Source organism: Tympanuchus pallidicinctus, unplaced genomic scaffold (genome assembly GCF_026119805.1).
Source record: "Tympanuchus pallidicinctus isolate F22 unplaced genomic scaffold, pur_lepc_1.0 scaffold23, whole genome shotgun sequence".
NCBI classification, from domain to species: domain Eukaryota; kingdom Metazoa; phylum Chordata; class Aves; order Galliformes; family Phasianidae; genus Tympanuchus; species Tympanuchus pallidicinctus.
The window spans coordinates 2,985,649-3,007,392 of record NW_026294740.1 but is presented as its reverse complement, the minus strand read 5'-3'; the positions used below and the strand labels follow the sequence as shown (position 1 = coordinate 3,007,392).

Here is a 21,744-nt window from a genome sequence, read left to right as displayed (position 1 = left end):
GGAGGGAGTGAGCCCCTCTGCCAGCGGGTCCTGCGGGGTCAGTCGAGGCCGGAACTCACGAGGAGGGGCGGCCGGGCGCGGGGCAGTGCCGGGCACCTGTGCTGCCCCGTAACGTGCCTGAGGCGCAGCGGCAGCTCCCGATCCGGCGCCGCGTTTTGCTCGAGCTGCAAGTGCCGGCCCCGCCGAAGAAGGAGGGAGGGAGGCAGCGGGGGAAGGAGGAGCTCAGCCTCCTCGGGGAGGCCGGCCCGCTCCCGCCCCTCAGCTGGGAGCCCGCAGCAGAGCCGCCGCAAACTTCAGAGCCGAGCCGAAGCGGCGCAGCGCGGAGTCGGGTATGGGGTAACCGCTCCTTTCCGCTCCGCCCTGCGCTGCCCGCCATGTAGGCGAGCCCACGGGGGCTGGGCGCATCGCTCCGCACCGCTCCCGCGCAGCGTTCGGCCCTGGGCCGGGGGTCGCGGCGGGGGGACCATGCGGAGCGCCCCGACCGCCGGGCTCCTGCCGCTGCTCCTGGGGCTGCGGCTGCTGCTGGGCGGCGGCGCCGAGGCGCAGTACTCCAGCGACCTGTGCAACTGGAAGGGGAGGTGAGGCCAAGGGGAGAAAGCGGGGGCTGCCCTGCGTCCCCTCATCTCGGGGAGAAACCGGGGGCGATAACAAAAGGGCGAAAGCGGGATGCCCGGCCGGGTGAGGGGAGGGGGCGGCATGAGGCGGGAGCGGGGCGGCTCCGCTCCGCTCCGCTCTCCCGTCCCTGCGAGGCAGCACTGGAACGGCCGAGACAGGGCAGGGCTGGAGCGACCGGGGCAGGCTCCCTTCTGCCCAGCGGCGCCGTGGGCTGAGGACGATGATGAGGAAGAGGAGGGCGGTGCCACGTTCCCGAGGAGAGATTTATCCCCTCGACCGTCTTCCCGGGGCTGTCCCGCTTTCCCCAGGGATGCGATCGGCGCTGAGATGCGCGGTTCCTCGGGATGCGCTGCACCTGCGGGCCGCTCCGCCGCTCAGCGCGCTGCTCACCACCCCGCACCGCCGCCGCTCCCGGCCCCGCAGCAGCGCCGTCCCGGCGGGTCCTGGAAGCTGCCCGCTCCGTCCCGAGAGCGCTGGGCTGCCGCAGCCCGCTCCGATCTGTTCTAATTGCCCTGAATAAGGAACGACGTCGGTTCTCAAACGTTTATCTCCAGAATTATCTCTCCTTTAATTGCTCGTAATAAGTTCAGCGTGTGCGGTTGGGTCTGTTCATGGTTTTAAAAAGCTCCTCTGCTAAAAGGCGAGCACTGCTGGATCTGGCTTTGTGTCGGCTTGAAGAGAATTGCTTGGGGAGTCAGAAATGTTGGCTCGCTGCTCTGCTGAGGTCTGAATTTCTGTAAAATAAAAGTTGGGCCAGCTCGTGTCAGGAAGGTATTTTGGAGTAGGGAGAATTCAAAGTGGGGAAACAGCTGGGCTGACTCGCAGCGTAACAACTTCCTATCTGTGGCTGTCTGGAGGCTGATGCCGCTATTTACTTCTTTTCTAAACTTTTTTGGACTCCTGACAACTGATGTGTCGTTAATCCCTGTGAAGCCACTTGAAGGCGAGTCCGTTCGATATGGGCCAAACCTATTAGTCCTCTGGCAAATAATGATTGCATTATTTTCCTTTTCTGGCCTCCCTGCTCTGAAAGCTGTACCTGTTTTCATCCCTAAGCATTCCAGCTGTGTGCATCTTCTGGGTGGGCAGCTGTCCCCACAGAGCGCATGGGGAGGGGATGGAGCAGGCCTGGCTGTCTCTGGCCTCACTGGTAGCATGCAGGTGTCACCAGAAACGCTGCTGGTCCTAAGGTGTTAACTGGCACCTGATTTGTCCTAAAGGTCTAGCAGTTAGGAAGGATGAAGGTACTCTGATGTGCCAATAAGTACTCTCTAATTAAGTATTTCAGTGTGGATACTTAATAGCTACGTAGGTCAGAAAGGATTTTCTATTGTGGAATGTAGTGTTTTGAAGTCATTGGGTGGTTTGTGTTATATTTTGGCCGTAACTTTGAAAAGCCTATGAACTTGGATACCAAAATTGAGTCTTTCTTCTTGCTGAGAAGTTCTAGGTTGGCTTGTGTGGGCAGACTGAGAGCCTAGTGATCTTCTGCAGTAAACCTGAAGGCTTTTTCTCACCTTTATATACATCTATATTGGAAATGATGAAAACAGAATCTATTTGGTATGATTTTTTTCCCCACCAGTTTATAAAGCGACCAGCCCATATCCCTGAGTACTGTGAGGAGCTGTGCTGGGATTCCTATGCATATCCCTCATGCTTCCAGGGGAATGTGATGCAATGCACAGTGTGACACCTGCAATTTAAGTACACTCAGTAGGCCACAGCAGCATCCTAATAAAGAGCTTAGTACAGAGCTTCCAGGAGAGCACTGTCCAGAAAGCAAGCAGAAACTTTGCTGTGGTGTGTGCCTGGTTATTACTCTTGCTGTAGCTTCAGGTTTTCTTGCTGCAGTGACTTCACAATGTTTTGGGCAAAACCACCCCACTGACGTGCTGAGAATATGCTGCTCTGACCTTATTGATGCAGTCTGGAAGAGTGAGAATTCAGCTGTGATGTGGCAGATTACACCCATTGGTCTTACCTACCCTCTGCATCAGGGAAGTCTTGATGTTGTCATCCTTAATTATCTAATTATCCCCTAAATTAGGATCTGAAGTTCTCTGTCTTCACTGAAGGGTGCTGAGAGGATGTTGGTACTTTGAGTAACTCTTCAGAGCATCTGAAATAGAAGTAGATAGTGCCAGTCCTGTCATCCTTTTTTTTCTTCTGAATAGCACCTGTTGCATATTGCAGCATAATTGCTTACTGCACCATAGATCTTTCAAGGCAGACACGGGGCAGGGCTGAAACCAGAAAGGGAGTGAGGAGACCAGTGCAGTGATTCAGGATGTTCTCATGGATTGGTATGAGGAAGCAGTGCTTGTTGTCGATGGAAGTCCCAATAAACTGCAGAGATCTGAAGGAGATGATGGATGGCTCATCCGTCACTGTAACCGTGAGTCTGCTCCCATATCTGCCTGCTGTGAATTTAAAAGCAACAAAAACATGATGAACTTGGGGGGAAAAAAATAGAAAAGATAGACCTGCTTTATTGTATTTATTTATTTATTACCCTTTATTTCAGGGTATAAGTGGCCAGCGAGAGCTAAGCGTGGCATTAAACAAGCTTGATGTGGTGACATGTCATTTTGACTGCAAGCAAAGTGACAGGTCTGACTGGATGATGGTGGTTGCTGTTAAGTAACACTGGCGTGTATTTTGAAATCTGCTTAACTTCTGAGTCACCCTTTATTACAGGGCTTAATGTGTACAGGTACTTGTGCTTGATGTGTCTGTCCAATGGCATCACTCTTGCCTGTGGGATATAATTGGCTTTCAGAAGATAATTTCAGAGTCCGCCCTGTTTTGTTTTATTTTGTTTGAGCAGCGTGATTGTTTGAATGTTGAGGCTTTTTTTTTTTTCCTCTGGCAGAAATTCAGTGCCTAAGTGCTGGTAGGATCACTTGCAACAGCAGTTTCAGTGCATGAGTTCAGAGTTTTGCCCCATGCACCTTCCCTCTGTTTAAACACTGAGGTTTAGGAGTGGAAGTTGCCAGTATAAGGCCTACAGATCCTATGTAGCTTGTTTTGATGTCCCGAGAAGGAACAAATGATGCATGAGGGCTCTTCTGTTTTGTTGTTTTTGTTTTTTTTTTTTGCAGTGGAATAAACTTCACACTATTTAGTTTTACTTATTCACTGCTTGCAAGAAAACAGACTTCTGTGTTTTCTGTTGAATGGCATCACGCTCGTGCTGTGGTGAAAGCTGGTTTTGTGGACCAGATGTGGATTTAGAGTCAACTTGAAATGTCCCACTGAAAGTTAAGTTTCCTGAACGTGTCAAGCACTACTGAAATTGGAGGGCAAGAGACCAGAGGTCAAAAACTTGTCCCTCGATTCTCCTCCTCTGTGTTCTTGATGTGGCTTTCAAGATCATTCAGAAGCACATGTTTGCAGGCATATTATTAATAAATATGACTTTTTGTCCTGAGCTTCCTCGTGTAACCTCTATCAAGTGGGTCACACTGACACTCACAATAATGAGTCACATCAACAGTAAATGCAAACCATATGTTGGTTCGCATGCGTGTTTTTCACACCCCTTCCATCCTGCCCCCCCATTTTACAAACAGTTTCTTGTTACTTTCTAAATGCTTGAATTTTAACCCCGTTCAGCACGTGAATGTATCTTTGAGGTGAAGAGCTGTCAATTCGGAGGTTTCTGTTGAGAAACCAGAGATTGATGTCATTACTTGCACTATTTTAAAACACATTCTGTCTTTGCCACAGATTTCCTGTGTACCCTTAGACAAGTTGTTTCATCCTTTTTACGTATTTTCCTTTCTTGGTTAATCTGGTAAACAGGAGTTTCTCCAAAGCGCTGAGCAGCAGATCGGGGAGCTGCGTTCAGGGCCTCATTGTGGGTGGTGCTCTATGGGCGCAGAATAAAAGATGCTTATATTTGGGAGCTGGGTTGGAGCAGATCCTAAGGCCCCCAGCCCCACTCCTGCCGTGGGCTGCCTGTCCCCCAGCTTGGGCTGCCGGGGGCCCATCCATGTCCTGTGGCACCTCCAGGCTTGGGCACCACAGCTCCGTGTGCACAGCAGCGCCGGGGCCTCGCCGCCCTCTGAGTGAAGAATATCATCTCAAAATCTCATATAAATTCACCTCTTTTTGTTGAAAGCTGTTCCTCTTTTCCTATCAGCACACTCCCTAATACAGAGCCCTCGCCAGCTTTCCTTTAGGCCTTCAAGTACTGGAGCCCCTCTTTAAGTACTGGTAAATCTTAGTGCTTGAAGTCTGGGTAAAGAACGTGAGCAGGGTTGGCCCAGTAGCAGCGATGTGCAGCAAGAGCTGCTCAGAGCCATTCCTGCTTCAGGCGTGGGCAAGCAGGCTGTAGGATTTACTACAGGTTTCCCTTCAGCCTGGGCATCCCGCAGGCCTGGGATCCCTGTGTTGCTCCAGTCCCATCTCTGTGATTACTGCCCTCAAAATGACTGCTGGGGTGTTTGTTTTCTTGCCCCAGTGCTGGGCAAGGAGTGGTGATGTCCCACTGTCCCAGCAGCACTAACTGGTCCCTTTGAGCACCCATAGCTCAGAGCTTTTGGAGTTAAGCAGTGAAAGGTTTAACCTCATGTTGGGGGAAGTAGGGGAGCTTACTTCTGTGTTTCTTAGCTATGAATGAGGAGTGGGGGGAGGTCTTTTTTCCCCACCTCCTATTTTGGAGACTGGGGTGGGAGTATCAGCAGCACCAGAGCATCCCTTTGCTCCAGCTTCCGGGGCGAGCTTGGCTTCCCTCCCAGTTTCAGATCCATTGGGAATACAGACTTGGAAGAGGAACAAAGTACTCATAGAAAGGTGGGGTCAGATCTGTGAGGCTGGAGACTGTGCTGGTGTTAGCCACCGGGAAGGGAGCTGCAGTGTACGTGTTTCACTGGTGTGCGCCCAGTCATTTGCCACAGCTCAGCTGATGGGCAGTAATCGAGGCTGTAGTAATTTAGCTGTGTTTGATCATGTGCTTATATCCTACTTAATGTTGAAGTCGATTATTAGTGGTTTGACTTTTTCTTTTGGAAGACGATTTGAAAATTGTCCTTTAATATTAAGATGAACGCTTCTGGCAGCTGCCGAGCTGGCTGGGCTAACACTCAGCCCTACAGTAGATTTCCTGCGCTTGTTGATGTGGCTCTTTGAAGGTTTGAGGTTATGACATTTGCTTTACTAGCTCTGTCATTTGTCTAACTTTCTCTTTCTTTCCTCCCTCAGTGGCTTAACTCACGAGTCTCACAAGAAGGATGTTGAACAGGTCTACCTCCGCTGTTCCGAAGGCTCCATAGAGTGGATGTATCCCACGGGAGCTCTCATAGTCAACCTGCGACCCAACACTTCCCCCGCCTCCTACAAACATTTGACTGTTTGCATAAAGCCCTTCAAGGACTCTGCAGGAGCAAATATTTATTTGGAAAAAACTGGAGAATTGAAACTCTTGGTCCGAGATGGAGAGCGCAGCCCCAGCAAGGTGTACTGCTTTGGCTATGAGCAGGGGGGGCTGTTTGTCGAGGCCACCCCCCAGCAGGACATTAGCAGGAAGATTACAGGCTTCCAGTACGAATTGATGAGCAGGGGGATTGCATCTGATTTGCACACAGTTTCTGGTGAGTTCTGGGATATCGGTTGTGTTTTCACGTATTGTATTGGATGCAGAACAGATGGTAGAGAGAGTGAGTGGGAAAGTGGTTGGCTCTGAATTTCATGTGCTTTTAAGGGCATGTTTTATAAACGGGCTATTGCGGAAGAATAGATATATATATTTTTAATTCCTTGTTGTTGTTTTTTGGAAGCTGGTAGCACAGGCTGAACTCCAAATTATTTGTTAAGGGCTACATTGTGAATGGTTCTCCCCTTACAGGCCTGGGGTGAATCACAGGAACTGGCTTTACCCTGCAATGAACTCCAGTGTGAACTGGGCTTCTGAGCCTTGCTGCAGCAGTTGGCTAACCGCTTTTTTTAATCAGTTTTTAAAACCCCACTGCATGTTTTGAATAACAAACATTTAAACGAGGAGGAACTCCTTTTCTGTCTTTTTTTTTTTTTTTTTTTTCCTCTACAACTGCTGCTCCTTGCTGACCCAATTATTTTTTTCGTCTCTGGTGTGCTCCTTCCTCAGCTCTTCTAGTTCACTCTCTGGAGCATTGCTGTGCAGCCTCCAGCAGGCTGATGCTGTGTGCACGGTGCCAATGCTGTCCTCTCTCTCACCCACTCTGCAAATCAGGTTCTGCAGGGAGGAGTTTTATACCAACGAAAGTTTGTAGGAAGGGGGAATGCACGAAAGAATTTATGAGCCTTAAAAGTCCGATACCCCAGAGACATTCAAGGCCAGGTTGGATGGGATCTGGTGGTTGGCAACCAGCACATGGCAGATGGACATGGATGTCCTCTCCAACCTGAGCCATTCTGTGATTTCACTTGAGAACAAAAGCTATAGGTGTAACCTAATTGTGCTAATCAAGTAGGCAGTTTGAGAAGAAGAATAATTGGTGGAGGATGACGGGGAAGGGGAATTCTTTTCAGATAGGTGGTGTCTGATTCTCTTCCATGCAGAATAGCCTCTAGGTTTTATCCCTGATTTCTGGAAGGGGAGAAGCCCAGTGCAACCTGAGCAGCAGCAGATGGAGGACAGTGTGTCCCAAAAGTCAGCCCAAGGAGCAGAGTGTAGGCTGCTGAGGGTGGGCAGCACGATGCCTTGTGCTGTGGCTGAGATGCCACTTGATACACAGCGGTGTGGTTGATGAGGCTGTCGCTGTATTTCCAGGCCGTGTGTCTCCCATCCTGTTTTGGGTAGATGACTGAACAGCTTGAGTCCCATTCTCTTCCACAACAGGACCCTAGATTAATGCATTCGTGCATTCTTGTTGCTCTGCTGCCATGCAGATGTTGGCTGCTCAGATCTTTTCCACAGATCTTCTTTTGACACTGAAAACAGTTCCTAACAGCCAGATAGCAGCAGGCTGAGGGCTAATGCAGTAACCATGATAGCTGACAGATGGCGTGTTTGCCACGAAAACAAAAAAATGCAAATATTCACATATTTAAGCTGCTTTCTTTGCTCCTGCTCTGCGTGCAACTCGCAGGGCAGTATTGAGGGCTGTGCGTTGCAAGGAGACTTCACCACTTCTGCACTTTACAAGAGCTGCAAAGAGGTCTGGCACCAACTGCAGAGCTGCTTTCCCTGTAAGATCATTTCTTCAAAGATGAATATGCTGTGCAGAATGCTAGCTATGTAGTAAAATTCCATCGCAGAAGACATTAAAGACATTGTTTGATCAGTTATTTGGAGAATGTTCCCAGAGTCAGTGCTCCTTTCTTTGTGAGGACGCAGATGCTGGCAGGCCAGCAAGAAGCAAGTCACACTTTACCAAGAAAAGTCAAGATACGATTTTTTTTTTTCCCAAGGAAAAGTTGAAATTGTTTTTGCATATGCATAAAAATAGTACAAGAGAAAGAGTGCTCATCCCCTCCCTTCTTAATTTGCACGTGGATATGATTTCTTCTGAGCTTTGTACAGTTGCGCCATCTCAGAACAAACCGCACTGTTCTCAGAATTCAGTGCTCTTCACTCCACGTAAAATCTTGGGTATTTTTCTTCAGATACTTTCAGCAGTCAGACTGAGGGCTGAATCTGACTACAGCCTTCCTCTCTGATAGGCACATTAAACCGCTTTTTCTAGGACTGCTGTGTTTTCAGCTCTGACAGACGCTGGTTGACTCTCAGCACTGTTATAAAACAATGCGGGAGGCTTATCTGCTTCACACTCCAAGTGTCCTTTTTGGACAGAAGAAGTGTTTTAATAGTTCATCAGCAGAGCCTTCAAGGCAAATGAGGGACCTCTATTGTATTTTAAATGATTTCTTCTGCTTTTTTTTTGGATTCTATTGCTAGGGAGGGGTGATGGGGGGTGAAAACACGATGGAAATGCCATACATGACTCTTTCCACTACTCAGTCAGATGAGCACTTTTATTCTCCTATAAATATCTATATGTCTGGGGAAACTGCCAAATAGCTTGCGAGGCTTCTATGGAGCAATGCATTCGGGACCCCTTGCAGCCTGTGGACCTTCTTTCTTCTGTAGCTGCTTCTGCTTTTAGTGTGAAAACTCCAAATAAATGCTCTTTGCCGATCAGTCTGTTTGGGGAGGAAGTCTGCTGCAGTCAGCGGTGGGCTCTTTGTGGTTGGGTGCCTGAAGCTTTGGTGCTTGTGCTTTGGTCATAAAAGACCCAGGTGTGGGGCTTGGTGATCCAGCCCTTTCCTTGTGCAATAGCTATTCCAGCAATCACTCGCAATTTCTCTCGACTTTCCCTCAACGGTGTGTTTGTTTCCTGGTGATAATTATTGTACTCTGCCCTTGAGTTTACTCTCTCTTCCTAACTTGGCATCCCGGCTCTGATTAAAGAGTGTAAGTCATCTGTTTAATACTTTAATGACCTGTTGTGTCCTCAGAGTCCTGACATTGCAGGGCGCATCAACAAATCAGCGATGCTTGGCAGGGTGCCTGTGGTTTAATTAGAAAACCTCAAGTTTTATTAGTTTGCAGCCATTCTTTCCCACTTAATCAGAGCCTTGCAAATAATTCAGCAGAAAACACACACAGGTTCTGAATAAGCCTTTCCCTTTTCTCGGGAAGGTTGAAAGACACAGCAAATTGCTATGATTTTCCAAATTTGGGGAGCTTGGCTCTGAGTTTGCCTTACCACATGCTCTAAAGTTTTCCCTAATTGGGGGAAATACGTATTGTACACTGATATGCTTTAATCCAGATTTCTGAAATCTGGCACAGGATGGTTTTTAGTCCGGTGGTGACCAGCGAAAAAATGCATTTCACGTCGCTGGGAATTAGCAGTCCCATGGAAGGGTCAGCTTCATTCGGGCATCCCGATGGCCGTGTTCTCCCTGATACCCAAGGCCATGGGTGGTTGAAATGGTTTCATTTTCAGATCAGGTTTTGGGTTGGACCCCCCCAATGTAATTCGCACCCATGCAGATGGGTGCAGATGGGCCATTGACTTCAGCCGGTGCTTTCAGTGGCTCTGAAGCCCAACGGAGGAACTGAGGCAGTGCGACATTTTGGCCCAAGGCCATCGAGAAGCTGCAGAACTCGTTTAGGTTGTTGAGTTCTGTTGATTCTCATCTCTTCTGCTGGGCTGAAATACTCCGCGGCTGTTGGACTGGCAGGTAGATGGAGTTTTTGCCAGGAGTGTTGTTCAGCTCCCAGCAGTGTTCTGAGAGCGGTGATCCACCCAAACTGCCTGGCCTGGGTCTGCGGGGATCAAATTCCTATGGAAAGGGCGAAGGTCTCTTGAGAGTCATTTGCTTTTCCTGTTCTTCAGCTGCTCCTCTACCGACCTGGAACAGGGCTCTGTACGTTTGGCCAAGCGCTGGAGGACCGAAGGACCTTTACTTGCTCCCTGAGTTCAGTATTTCAGGAATACGGCATCCAAGCTCTGGATCCATCTTTACACAAGCATAATTTGCCTTTCCCATTAGGCGCTCGTGGGGTTATCTATAATTTGATTGTTAGGGCTCAGGAGGTAAATTGAAAGCACTTTCATTACCCACCCACTTTTGTGTAGTAAAGAAGTCAAACTTTAACAAAAATGGCCCTTTATCTTGATGGCATCTCCCCACTTAGAGCAGGTTCTAGTAACTGTTTGATATGTTTTCCTTATTAATGCTGGGTACCTGCCTGAGAATATTAATAGATAGGAGGTCCTGTGCTGAAATGGGTATCTGAAAAACAAAAGCAGAACTGGATAAATCCAGTTAACTAATGAAGGACAGTATTCAGCTATTTCCTGTAAGCTATTAATTCACTGGCCTGAGAAAACAGACTGGAAATTAAGAACGCTTATTGGTATCTGGGCTGATTAAGAGCTTAAGAGCAAAGCTTTTTGGGTTTCTTCCTGGGTGAAATGATTTTGAAGCGCAGTTCTGATACACGGGCAGCACATGTGCTCCACTCAAACCCTCTCACACTGAGCAGGGCTGATGCTTTCAGGAATCAGTGCGCCTCAATAAGGCGAAACTGTTGAACTGAGAAGTCTTCAACCACCAGTAAAATAAAACGGGAGGGATGCCCTAATTTAATCTCTCCTTCCCCAAGCAAATGGGTTTGACAGCAGTCTCCTGTGGCCCCGCTTGCCCTTTGATGTTGCCAGGGCAGGAGCTGGTTCTGCAGTGGGCAGACGAGGTGACAATGGAGCAGCAATGATAAATACACAGCTGCAGGGGACAGGCTGTAAGAAAATAGCTTATTTTTGCTAGACTGGCCACGAATGCCGTTAGCTTATTTCCCAACTCAGTGGGCAGTCAAAACCAATAAGCAGTCAGGTGAATTGTGCAGGCAGCTGGGGCTCTGCTTTGCGCTGACCTTTATGTATTGCAGGAGATGGTCCCCACCACCAGGTCTGCAATCCAGCCGAGTTGCTTGGCAGTCTTTAATAATGCTCTGTGCTTGCTCGGCGAAAGTGTTTAGCTTGCTAATTCCTGAGGTTGTAGTTATAGAGGGGATGGGGGAGCTGCATTCCTCCTCCTGTCCCTCCACCTTCCTGGAGGAATAAGAAACTTAGGTCAGAATTTGCCTGTGCTGGGGGCTCGATTTGCAGAGTGGAAAATCTCTTTAGCTGTAATCTGTTGTAGAAGCCAGAAAGCATTCACTGTAATGTTACGTGGGTACCTGGAAGCTGCCCTGGGCCCAAAGCTGTGACTTGTTAAATATGCATGGGGAGCCTGGCTGGGTTTTCCAGTGATTTAACCCATCCCCAGGATCGTCTGTGTGTGCAGGATGGAGCTCTGCCCCAGTCGGGCTATCAGGAGATTTACACCAATGTAGTCAAGGTCTAACTGGAAGTGAGAAATGGAAGGCAAAGAAAAGGAAAAATTCTGTGTAGGATAGGTCAGTGATCTGAGGATGACAAGAAAAGAGGGGAAAAAAAAAAAAGAATGCATATATCTTAAAGCTTTTCCTGTTACAAATACAGAACCTGAAGTAAGTTTTTGTGGGGCTCACAGAGCAGTGGTATCACATCCATCACCTCCCTGCGTGGGGCTGAGCCCACTATGAGAATGTGCTGACCCAGTAAACCTGGGTTTAAAACGCCACTCACTGTGTTCCTTCAGAGCTCTCCTGTATACCAGAAAGAATCTGCTTTCTAGAAACAGGCAGAAGGGCCGGTGTGGATGTGAATGCAAAAGTGCTTTTTTTTTTTAAAAGAATCACTTAATCTTTGATCTGCCATTACCCCGCTCTCAGGGTTTAACTTTAACCAGCCACTCGTTACTTAATTCTATCCTGCTCCCCATAGGAGGCATTAATGGCCAGGAGAGGTGGGGATGGGGAGAGGGCTGCATTGTGCTGCTGGCACAGCTCAGCCCATGGGTGCTGACTGCAGTGCTCTGGCAGGGAAATGGGAGACAACGCCGTGTAACTTCTCATCTCCTGCCCTTGCACACTGTCTGAACGGAGTGTTTTGTTAGCTGTCTGTCACAGAGCAAACCAAACAAGACATCAGAACTTCCCTTCTAACTTTGTTTTCCTTGATCTGATGAGCGCGTGCTTTTACAAGGCTCTGGAACGGCATTTTCTTTAGAAGAAAAAAATATTTTCGCAGTGAATTTCAGGAGGGGATGATGAGCCAAGCCATAAATCTTTGTTGTTTTTCAGTCAGGAGAAATATTTGCTCTGTCTTGTGCTGCTGGGGGGTGCCAGGGCCGCATGGAGGTGCAGTGCTGCAGCTGTGGGGCAGGAGCAGAACCCAGACCCCAGGTCCTGCAACGCTCGGGGGATCTCTGACCCACAGCATCTCAGCCCCATCCTTGTGCCTGCCCAGAGCTTCCCATTCCTGGTCCTTGGTGGAGCAGCAGGGGTTCGAGGAAGGAGAAAGGAATCCTCTTGGGGACAAACGAATTGATTTTATTTTTTAATGGCTTTATGTTGGTGTCTTGTGGGCATATAGCAGAAGTTCCCAGCAGTCACTTGCTGTCTGCTTTTCTATTTAATTGCAGGGAGAGAGAGAGAAAGCAAAGAAATGGCAGGTGGTTACTGAGGCTGCTCACACAGGAGCACGTGAGAGTGTAATTGCTTCTTGTTTGCTGGGCTCTATTTGCTGGTGCAATTTGAACAGGGGGAATTAAACCAAAGATTTGGTTTACTCAGTACAGCTATTTGGATGTGATACGCTGCAGGCTTGACTGTAACTGAGGGGTTTTATAGGACTGGTGATGCAAGGGGTAAGTGCAGGAGCTCAGCTAGGTGCTGACCTCGCTACTGCTGCACTAATGTTGTCCCAGTGAGGCTCTTCCATGAGTTTTTCTCCATCAGCACCAAGCCTGGAGCCCAGCTCCACACTGGGAACAAGTGGGGAGAGACCAGAAGGCAGCAATGGAGGCTGAGCAATGGTTGCATGTGGCAGGAGGGGCAACAGAGAAGGGAGAAGGTGTTGGGGACACGCAGTAGGCAGCCCAGAGGAGGTGGGGCAGCAAGAAGCATTGTGAAGTTATGACACTTCTTGGGATTTCTCCTGGGTTGGAGCCACTTGTGCTGGGAGGTAGAGTTTAATAGCGTCTGGTGATGCTTGAATAAAATCTGCTGTGCAATTTCTTTTGTTTCTTTCCTTTTTTTTTTTTCCCCCTTTCAACAAATGGCTGTTTGTGTTTCTAGCTGACCTTTCAGCTCATTTGTCAGAATGGGTGCTGCATCTTGGAACAGCAGAAAAGCATTGACTCTGCAGTGCAACCCCAGAGAACCCTTACATGCTCCAGAGATGCTGAGCCAAGTTTCATTTTGAAAGCTGTTGCAAATGCAGCTTGCCTGGTACCAAATCTCTCCCTCAAACTGTTTACATAAATAGTCTTCCTTGGTACTTAGGACTTTAATACCTTCTTGGAAGACATTTCTGTGAAAAGATAAATTTCTGGTTTATGGGCTCTTGTCTTGACGTTTCTCAGAATGTGAAGGTCATCACATCTCTACTGGTGAGGTTTACAGTGTGCTTTTTTTATTCTGTGCAGGAAGGATGTGGTATTAACTCAATTCTCTTGGCACGGTCCGTGCCACAGCATGTGAAAGTCTGCATTTCATTAAACTTATTTGCAGGTTTAAACAGTTCTTGGCCAGTGGTTTCTGTTTTCCAAGCTACTTCTGGAAACCTGTACGTATGTGCACATTGAACCTAATGTTGGAAATGAGGTAAGGCAAGGGGCTGGAGGAGGAGATTTTTTTCTGAAGATATAAAATAACCAAGATCCCTGCTTCAGACACAGAAATCAGAGGGTGGCTCTCCACTGCAGCATCATTGCTTTGGATCAGCTGTTGAATCACCATCTTGTTCTGTACCAAATATTGGCTGAATTGTGGTGGTAGAGGGAGGGAGACACTTGAGGTTTTTTTGCTTAGCACAGAGCTCAGATTAACTTAAAACAGATATGGTTAATAATGGAGATGGTTCTTTCTGCCTTCAGGAAAGCACTGAACTGGTTCTGTACATTATTCATCGCATCAACCTTTTGGTTTAAGGAGCACAATCCTTCCTCAGCCCATATGATGGCCGTTGAGCCGAGGGGCTGAGATCAGCACAAGCCCAAATGTTGGGTTTGCTCCCCAGCTTGGCATTTTCCTACTGACACGCTAGGAAAAGTGCAGTGCTTGCAGAAAAGCATGTAATCCTATCCCATGCGAAGAACAGGAAAGCCTTGTAAAACAAAAGAGTGATGAGAGAGCTCCTCTGTGTGTTGTGACTGGGTGTCCGTGACTTCCAGCCCAGCTGCTCGGTGTCATCCGGCCGCGTTTTCCCCTTGTGTGTGGCTGCAGGTATTGTGTTAAGCACAGGTGTGCTGGATGTAGCTCTGCTGGTTTGAGCTCCATTTTATATTTAAGAAGAAGCATTGACATGCAGATGTGTTGATGTAGCTTGGAGAGGTGTTTCACCGTGGGGGTTGTTTGGAGGATGAAAGTTATTCTGGCTTTCTCTGGAAGAGCTTTGTGAGGGGGTAGGAAAGCTGGAGGTACACTTAGGAAGATGATTAGTCAGGGCTGGGTGAACCAGCGGTTGCCAAATAAATTTTGTGACAGGAAAGCTGTCCTTTCAAAAAGCCTAGGCGAACTTGAAAAGTAAGAATTAAAAGAATTTATTCAGCTTTTTAATTAGTGGAAGTAGGATCACGGCAAGATCTTTTCTTTTTTTTTTTTTTGTGCTCATATGATGTTTTGCCCTTAAGCCCTTGCGCCCAGGCTGCATGCAGCAGTTGGTTGAGCCATAGTCATTTCTGCTGAGGGCTCAGAAATAGGACTGAGAAATGCAGCATCACTGGAGAAACCACATTTCTATTTTTACCATCTGCTCCCGGAAGCCAGCGCTCTGCGTTTCCAGGAAGGACACTCATCCTATGATGCCCTTTCCAGTATGGCTGCAATTACAGAGCTGCCAGCAAGAGTTTGAAGGGTGTGGGTGGGTACTTTTTGTTCAGTTTGAACCAGTGCTGATGTCGGGCTGGCAGCTTTCATCTCGGAGGCTGAGGTGCTGTAATGCTGGCTGGCTTGGTTTAAAGCAGCCTGATCTGCAGCAAAACCCCCAAACCGCTTTGAATGCCTTCTGCTGAGCTTACCAACAAGAGGAAGGGATGCCTGTTTTAATCAACTGATTCAAACCTAGGGCTAACAAAGTGCTTCAGCCCTACTTGGGCCTCCTCAGGAGCTTCTGGGACTTGGGATGTCTGATTGCTCTTCAAAGAGTTATTCAGAAATACGAATGCATGGCATGAGAAACTGAAGTGCTGATGAAGCAGCTGTGTGCCTCCCTCCTCCACATCTCCACCACACCGCACGCGTGTGCGAGCTGAATGAAACCGAAGGGTATTCCTCAGTAAGGTGGTTTTCTGCAATTACTTTGCAGTCAATATTTTCACTTCTGCTTGAAGGTTGTCTCTCTTCCTGTGTCTGCTGTCAGAGCGATGATGATGTTCAGCAGAGCCCAGCTGGAGCCGTGGGGTGGATGGGGAAGGGTTGATGGAGGTGAGGAAATAGAGCTCTGGGATGGGGTGTGAGGACCTGCAGAGAGGTTCATCCATTCTTCTTGATGGCATGTTAAGGAAATGTAGGACAGGCTGAGAACTCCTCTTCCTCATTGGTTGGAAGCTGGTTTTGGGTAAGCTGAGGTTGGTCAGGACCTTGTGTGGCTGCTGAAACAAACATTTCAAGGGAAGATCAGACCTATCTGTGTGATTTCTATGATGTCTGCATCATGGGTCACAACGGATGGGTCCTGCAGGGAACTCTTGTCCTAAACCACAATGATGTCCCTTTGAATAACCCTCACCTCCCTCTTCCAAAGGATAGAAGAGTTTTATGGTGCCCCAAACCAAAAGGGATGTGTGCCCTTGGAAAGGGCACCACTGACCCACAGCCCTTGAAGCGGTGTGGAAACCCAAGCTAAACTGCAGCACTAAAGGTGCCCTTAAATCCACCCCCAGGGTAGGAAGCGGCTGTCTTCAGCCGTCTCAGCTCTTTGGCACTGGCCTCACTGGGGACCACCTGGAGTTCTATGCCCTCCTTTGGGCCACGTCTGCCCCATTCGGAGCGTTTCAGCCTCCCTATAGAGCAGATCAGCAGCGTGCTCAACAAAGCTGTTGGCCAACAAGTGCAGTCTATTGTTAGCATCGCTGCGTCCTCCTCGGTAACATCAGGTTCAGAGGGCAAATCGCTCAAAGCAGCTGGGACATGACTGCTGGCTCGTGAGGAATGATGTAATTACATCTCCCTCTGCGGGGAGGTGAATAGAGAGGCCTTTGGAGGCACCGGGCCGCGGGGTGGAGGGAGAGGGCTGCCTCAGGTTACTTCAGGTCAGGATACTGTCAAAATCCATCAAAGGCATTCCCAGGAGAGTCGGCAGCCGACGTGCACAATGCAGGCTTTATGCCACAAGCGGTGCGGTTGAGTTATAGGCATCTGGGCTTTAGAGGGCTTCAATAAAACGTTGCTTTTCTCTCTTTTTTTTTTTTTTCTTTATTTTTTTTTCCTACTTCCCCTGCTGCTGTGTGAATCGAGGCTCTTTGGCTTGCTGAGTCTCAAGGAATTAGTGCAGCTGACGGTGGTGGTGGTGCTGCAATTTCGGAGCTGTGCTTTGGGACATGAGAACCTGGGCAGACCTCGAGCTGTCCCCAGGGAGTCGGGCACTGGGGAAACACAGCCTCTTGTTTGGCAACTGGGCCCTTTGCTCGGAAAATGAACGTCTTCACCTGCTGTGCATGAGTGAAATGTTGGTTTTCCCTTTTCTTCTTTTTTTTTCCCCTTCAGCTTTGATACAAGTAAGGGTGCTTCCTCTTTCAGCCTGAAAGTGTACACATGGTTCTGACCTACTGATAGAGGAAAACACCTGCTGCCCAGGGCAGATTGGTGCTGAAGGGCACCCCAAATGACAAAGCTGGCATAAACACGTGGATTCTTTCATGGCTGTAATCCAAAAGAAAGCATAAGCACTGTCTCCTTCTTAAGATTTTATTTATGGGACTGCACAGGAATGAAGCTTTAGTTATAGCCAGTGCATGTTATTTGCTTTTTAATGGTCCATTTACCTCAGTAATAATCCTTCACAACTCACTTTCCATCTGTGCTTGGATAGCCAGTTTTTGCCACTTGCAGGATGTATTTGATACTCTGTGAATGCAGATGTGGGAGCTGTTCCACAGAAGAGGATTTCTGTTCTTCATCTGTCTGGTATTGCAGCGATGGGTGGTGGTAAATGGTTGTTAAATGAGCTTGCATGCCACCAAGCTGCTGTGAGTCAGCATGGATCTGAAGCAGGCTGTAAGTAATGATCTAGTGTGAGCAATACTGAGCGCTTTTAATTTCCTTCTGCATTTAAAAAGGATGCAGGATTTTGCCTTGAGTCTGCAATTAAAATGATTTTGTTCCACGTATATGCATACACTTGCTCATTTGACATATTACAGTGTCAGACTATTTAAATTGGTGGAACCACTTATTTTCTTTTTCATCTTTAATGCAGTTGCTTGTGTTGCACTCATCTGGAGAACAAAAATGGCTTAGTCATTCTGTTTTTTTCGATTTTCTGGGTTGGACAAACTACAGAGATGTCTGGTCTAAAGAAGACTGTTTTCACTCAGAGAAGCCCAGGATGCCTTTTCGTTATTAGATCTTTGCAGAGCAAAATATCTGAAATCTGGCATTAAAATTCCAGCTGTGTTTTTTGTGGATGTCCATCAGTTGCGTTTTTAGAACTTCTGTTCGTGTCAAAATGCTGTAGGATTCCCAGAGCTTTTCAGGTCACCTCCGTTTGGGGGACGTAAGCCAGGACCTGATGTGGGCAGAGGGAGGCTGGGGAATGGGGTGGGATGGGTTTGTTGGGTGCCACTGTGGGATGTGATGCGATTTAGGGTTTTCTGTCAGATGAAACTTGGATGTTTGGTTTAGCCACTAATCAAAGTCTCTTGAGTCTAAAAATTAGCATAGTTTTGGACTGACATTATTGTAGTATTCCAGTTGTGTCCAGGCTTTGGCTGGCTTTGTACTTCTCATGATATTAAACAGTTTCCAAAGTTTTCTGAAAAAGAGATGCAGTGGTATGTGAGAGCGTGGGGGAAAGAAGGCCAGCGAGGGCTGGATTGTTTCTAAAAGGCCCGAAGGCATCCAGGTTCTACTCAATAGAAATACTCAGATGATCCAGATGCTTTCACAAAACTATTTTGCCTATTCCTAGCCTCTTCTTTTAGAGCTTCTTAACCTTTCTGAATAATTCCTTCAAATATCTCCGCACAGAAATGTGCGCTTTCTATTCTCTTTAATCCTATTAAACAGCATGTTACACTGTGTATTAATCATCTGACTGGAGTAAATCTGGTGGATTGGATTCAATAATCCTTCTTTCTGGATCACCGCCTTTCCGGGACCTTGGAAAGAATCCGAGCTTTGCCCTGTCTTACGCCACAGATCGCCTTGTGCTGCGTGCTGGGGAAGGCTGATGGCTGAGCGCTGCTTAGGAGAGTTTCGAGGTACTTTGTGCAATGGATGAACTCCTCCAGAGGGCCGACAGCACTGAGAGGAAGGGTGTGACAGCTGCAGGATCCGGCAGCCAAGTGCTTTCAGTTGTCGAGGTTCAAGCTCACATCTTTTGGGGAGGTGTGTAGGAGAGGTGAAGCTTCAGCTTCGGGTTTGGTTTGATGTAGTTTCAATGCTTTGCCTCGTCTGCAGTGTGAGCCCTGCTCTCCTGCAGCTTCCCACCTGCGTGGATCAGGGCAGAGCAGCTCAATGGGTGTTCATTTTTCTGGCCTTCAGAACGACTTCGAGTGGGCTCGGATCCCTGAGCCTCCAGTGGAAAGACTTAATTAGCATCCCTAGGCAGGGCAGACCCTGATAGTAAGCAAATTCCTGAACTCAGTGGGGCATTATGGAAACATCTGTACTGCAACTACAGCACCTTCTCCTCAGAAATAGCTGGCTGAGTACAAAGAGGAGCCACATTCTTGCATTGATTAGATTAGTGCAGATATCCAAATGTTTCCAGCAGTACAGGAAATGGTCTTTGTACTGCTTGAGCTCTACCAGATACAGGCTCAAGTTTCCGCTTTGCCTTGACGCCCTCAAACACATGCGCTGGTTTTTCTCTCCCTTCTTTGCCTCCCCCACTCTGTAACCTCCTGGAACTTTGATGTGGTGATAGACTAAATGGCTTGTGAAATAGCCCAACAACACTTGATAGAAATTGTAAGAAAGAAGCTTTGCCATCAGCCTTTAAAAGGCACATGATCTTCAAAGCGCTTTCAAGAGCTTTGAATTCGCTGCAGATCTCTCTGCAAATGCACCCGGTATCAAAACACATTTTGCATAAGAGCAGTGAGTGTGTGGGGTGTTTGCTGGATAACACATCCCAGCAGGAGCGTTAAAGAGATCCATATTCCTACTTAATTACAAAAATCTCTTGGGGGTGGGGTTGGCCTGCATTTCTCTCAGCGTTTTTGATGCCTGTCAGATCTTTGGATCTGACAAAGATCCCTTGCTCCCCCCAAGCAGATTTTGGTTCATTTCAAACCAGCTATTTATTTCCAATCCTGTGGGCCTGTGCTAACTCTGCCCCTTTCTCTCCAGCTCCATGCCGACCGTGCAGTGACACAGAGGTCCTCTTGGCTGTCTGCACTAGTGATTTTGGTGAGTTATTGTTTCCCTCCACCTTTGTTGTCCCTCTTGATCATGGCATCTGTCACCAAACCTCCATGAAAAGTGACAAACACCCACTCAAATTTGGCAAACCCCACTAGTGATAAATGCTGTAAATCCAAAGGGGTGGGGTGCACGTGAGGATGACCTCAAAATGCTCACCTACTTCCCCAGGGTGGGCAGAGCACGGTGGAAGCAGAAGTTTGAAGACCTTCTGGGTACCTCTACTTGCTGCTCTAAAATGGGCTGCTGACAAAAGACCAAAAGTTTCAATAATTCTCTGCTTCCCTTTTAAAAGAGGAAATCAGTACTAGCTGGTATCAGTACTAGCTGGTATCTGTGATGGCTGCAGAACAGAAAGTACATTGTCAGAGCTCTAAGCATGTAACTTGCTGTTATAAACCTTTGTTGCATTCCGTACTGTTTTTCTGATACAGTTATTTTTGTGCTTGAATTTAATATGTGGGTGCCTTTCCCAGACAGGTTGCAAACATGACTTGTAACAAACACAAATGTGTGCTGGAGGTTACTAATACAAACTCAACTCTAGAAATAGCAAGGAACCAAACCCAGGGCTGCTGTAGTGAGATCACTCACCTTTGAGCTGCCTGGTTACTGGGGGCTGAGTTTGGACCCCATTATTCCAATGGGGGTTTGGGGAAACCCTTCCTCACATCCTTTTTGTGTTCCCAGTGATCAGAGGCTCCATTCAAGATGTAACGAACGAGGCAGAAGAGCAAGAATCCGTGATTCACGTCGGCATCAACAAACTGTACAGGCAGAAGAGCAAAGTCTTTCAACTCACGGGGGAGAGTGGGAACTGGCGAGGACAAATAAAGACCCTGCTGGAGTGTGGGGTGAGACCAGGAGATGGAGACTTTCTCTTCACAGGACGCATGCACTTTGGGGAAGCCAGGTTAGGCTGTGCCCCTCGATTTAAGGACTTCCAAAGGATGTACAAAGAAGCAAAAGACAAAGGGCTAAATCCATGTGAAATTGGCCCAGATTGAAACCCCCTGTTTGGCTGAAGGTCGCTTTTAGCTTTGGGCAGGGAATATTTCCTGGCCTCGGTGAATACTCTGAACAGTAACTGAGAGCATGGCCAGATCTGGAGTGCAGGCTGAGACCTTGCAGGACACATCTGCAGCCTGCGATGCTGTTAGACTCATGGAAGCAACAGAGGTACGAGCTCAGAAGGCTGCCAAGCAAGCAAGGCTGGATTTTTAACCAATCTTGTCCTTATGAATTAAGTTATTATATTTTTTTAGTGACTTCCGTAGGAAAACAAACCAAGAAAACTTCCATGTCTTAATAAAAACCCAAATGAAAACCAACATGCCTTTGTATCTTTTTAATACTAATTTTTGAAAATGTCTTAAGCTGATGTAGCATTCGGTATGGTGTATTCTGTATAAATGGCCGAGAATGTGATAGAGCACAGTAAACCATCTTAATGTGGCTGCTTTGTAAAAAGCTTGGTGTACAATTCAAAGTTGTTTCTTATGACAGAAATTTATGGAGCCAAACTCGTGTGTGTGTTCTTTTTTTATTTGAAAGAATGTACAATCGCCGCCTGCAATTTTTCGGCCAGGCTGGCAAATTCTTTCCATTCCAGAGAAATAAAGGTCCCTGGATTTGACACGTGCTGTTTAAAATCTTTATTTTTCCTTCTCCGTAAAGCTGATCTCGGCGACTCCAGATGTGCTCGTAGATCAGTTTCTGGGCTGCTCGCTTATTTTGTGGCTTCTCTGAGCAGAAGCAGAGTTCCTGTGAGGCATCGGGAACCGCAGTGTTTTTCAAAGGGGAAGCAGGACCTATTTTGGGAGAATTTTAGACACGTGGCCAGGCAGGACTCTTAAATGTGCTCTCTGCTGCCTATGGGGTTATTTTGGGAACACCTCTAAGAGCCAGGCTGGCCCTTGGTGCTCGCTTGATGCTTCTGGTTGTGCTAGCAGTTCAGTGTG

At 47.7% G+C, this 21,744-nt stretch overlaps 1 protein-coding gene across 1 annotated transcript; it reads left to right on the top strand.

Moving 5' to 3' along the window:
• The first annotated feature begins 316 nt into the window (after positions 1-316).
• Positions 317-21,419, top strand: METRNL (meteorin like, glial cell differentiation regulator). Its single transcript, XM_052687972.1, has 4 exons — positions 317-578; positions 5,824-6,212; positions 19,712-19,771; positions 20,474-21,419. The coding sequence occupies exons 1-4, from the start codon at positions 466-468 to the stop codon at positions 20,788-20,790; spliced, it is 879 nt and encodes a 292-aa protein (XP_052543932.1). The 5' UTR covers positions 317-465; the 3' UTR covers positions 20,791-21,419.
• The last annotated feature ends 325 nt before the right edge of the window (positions 21,420-21,744 follow it).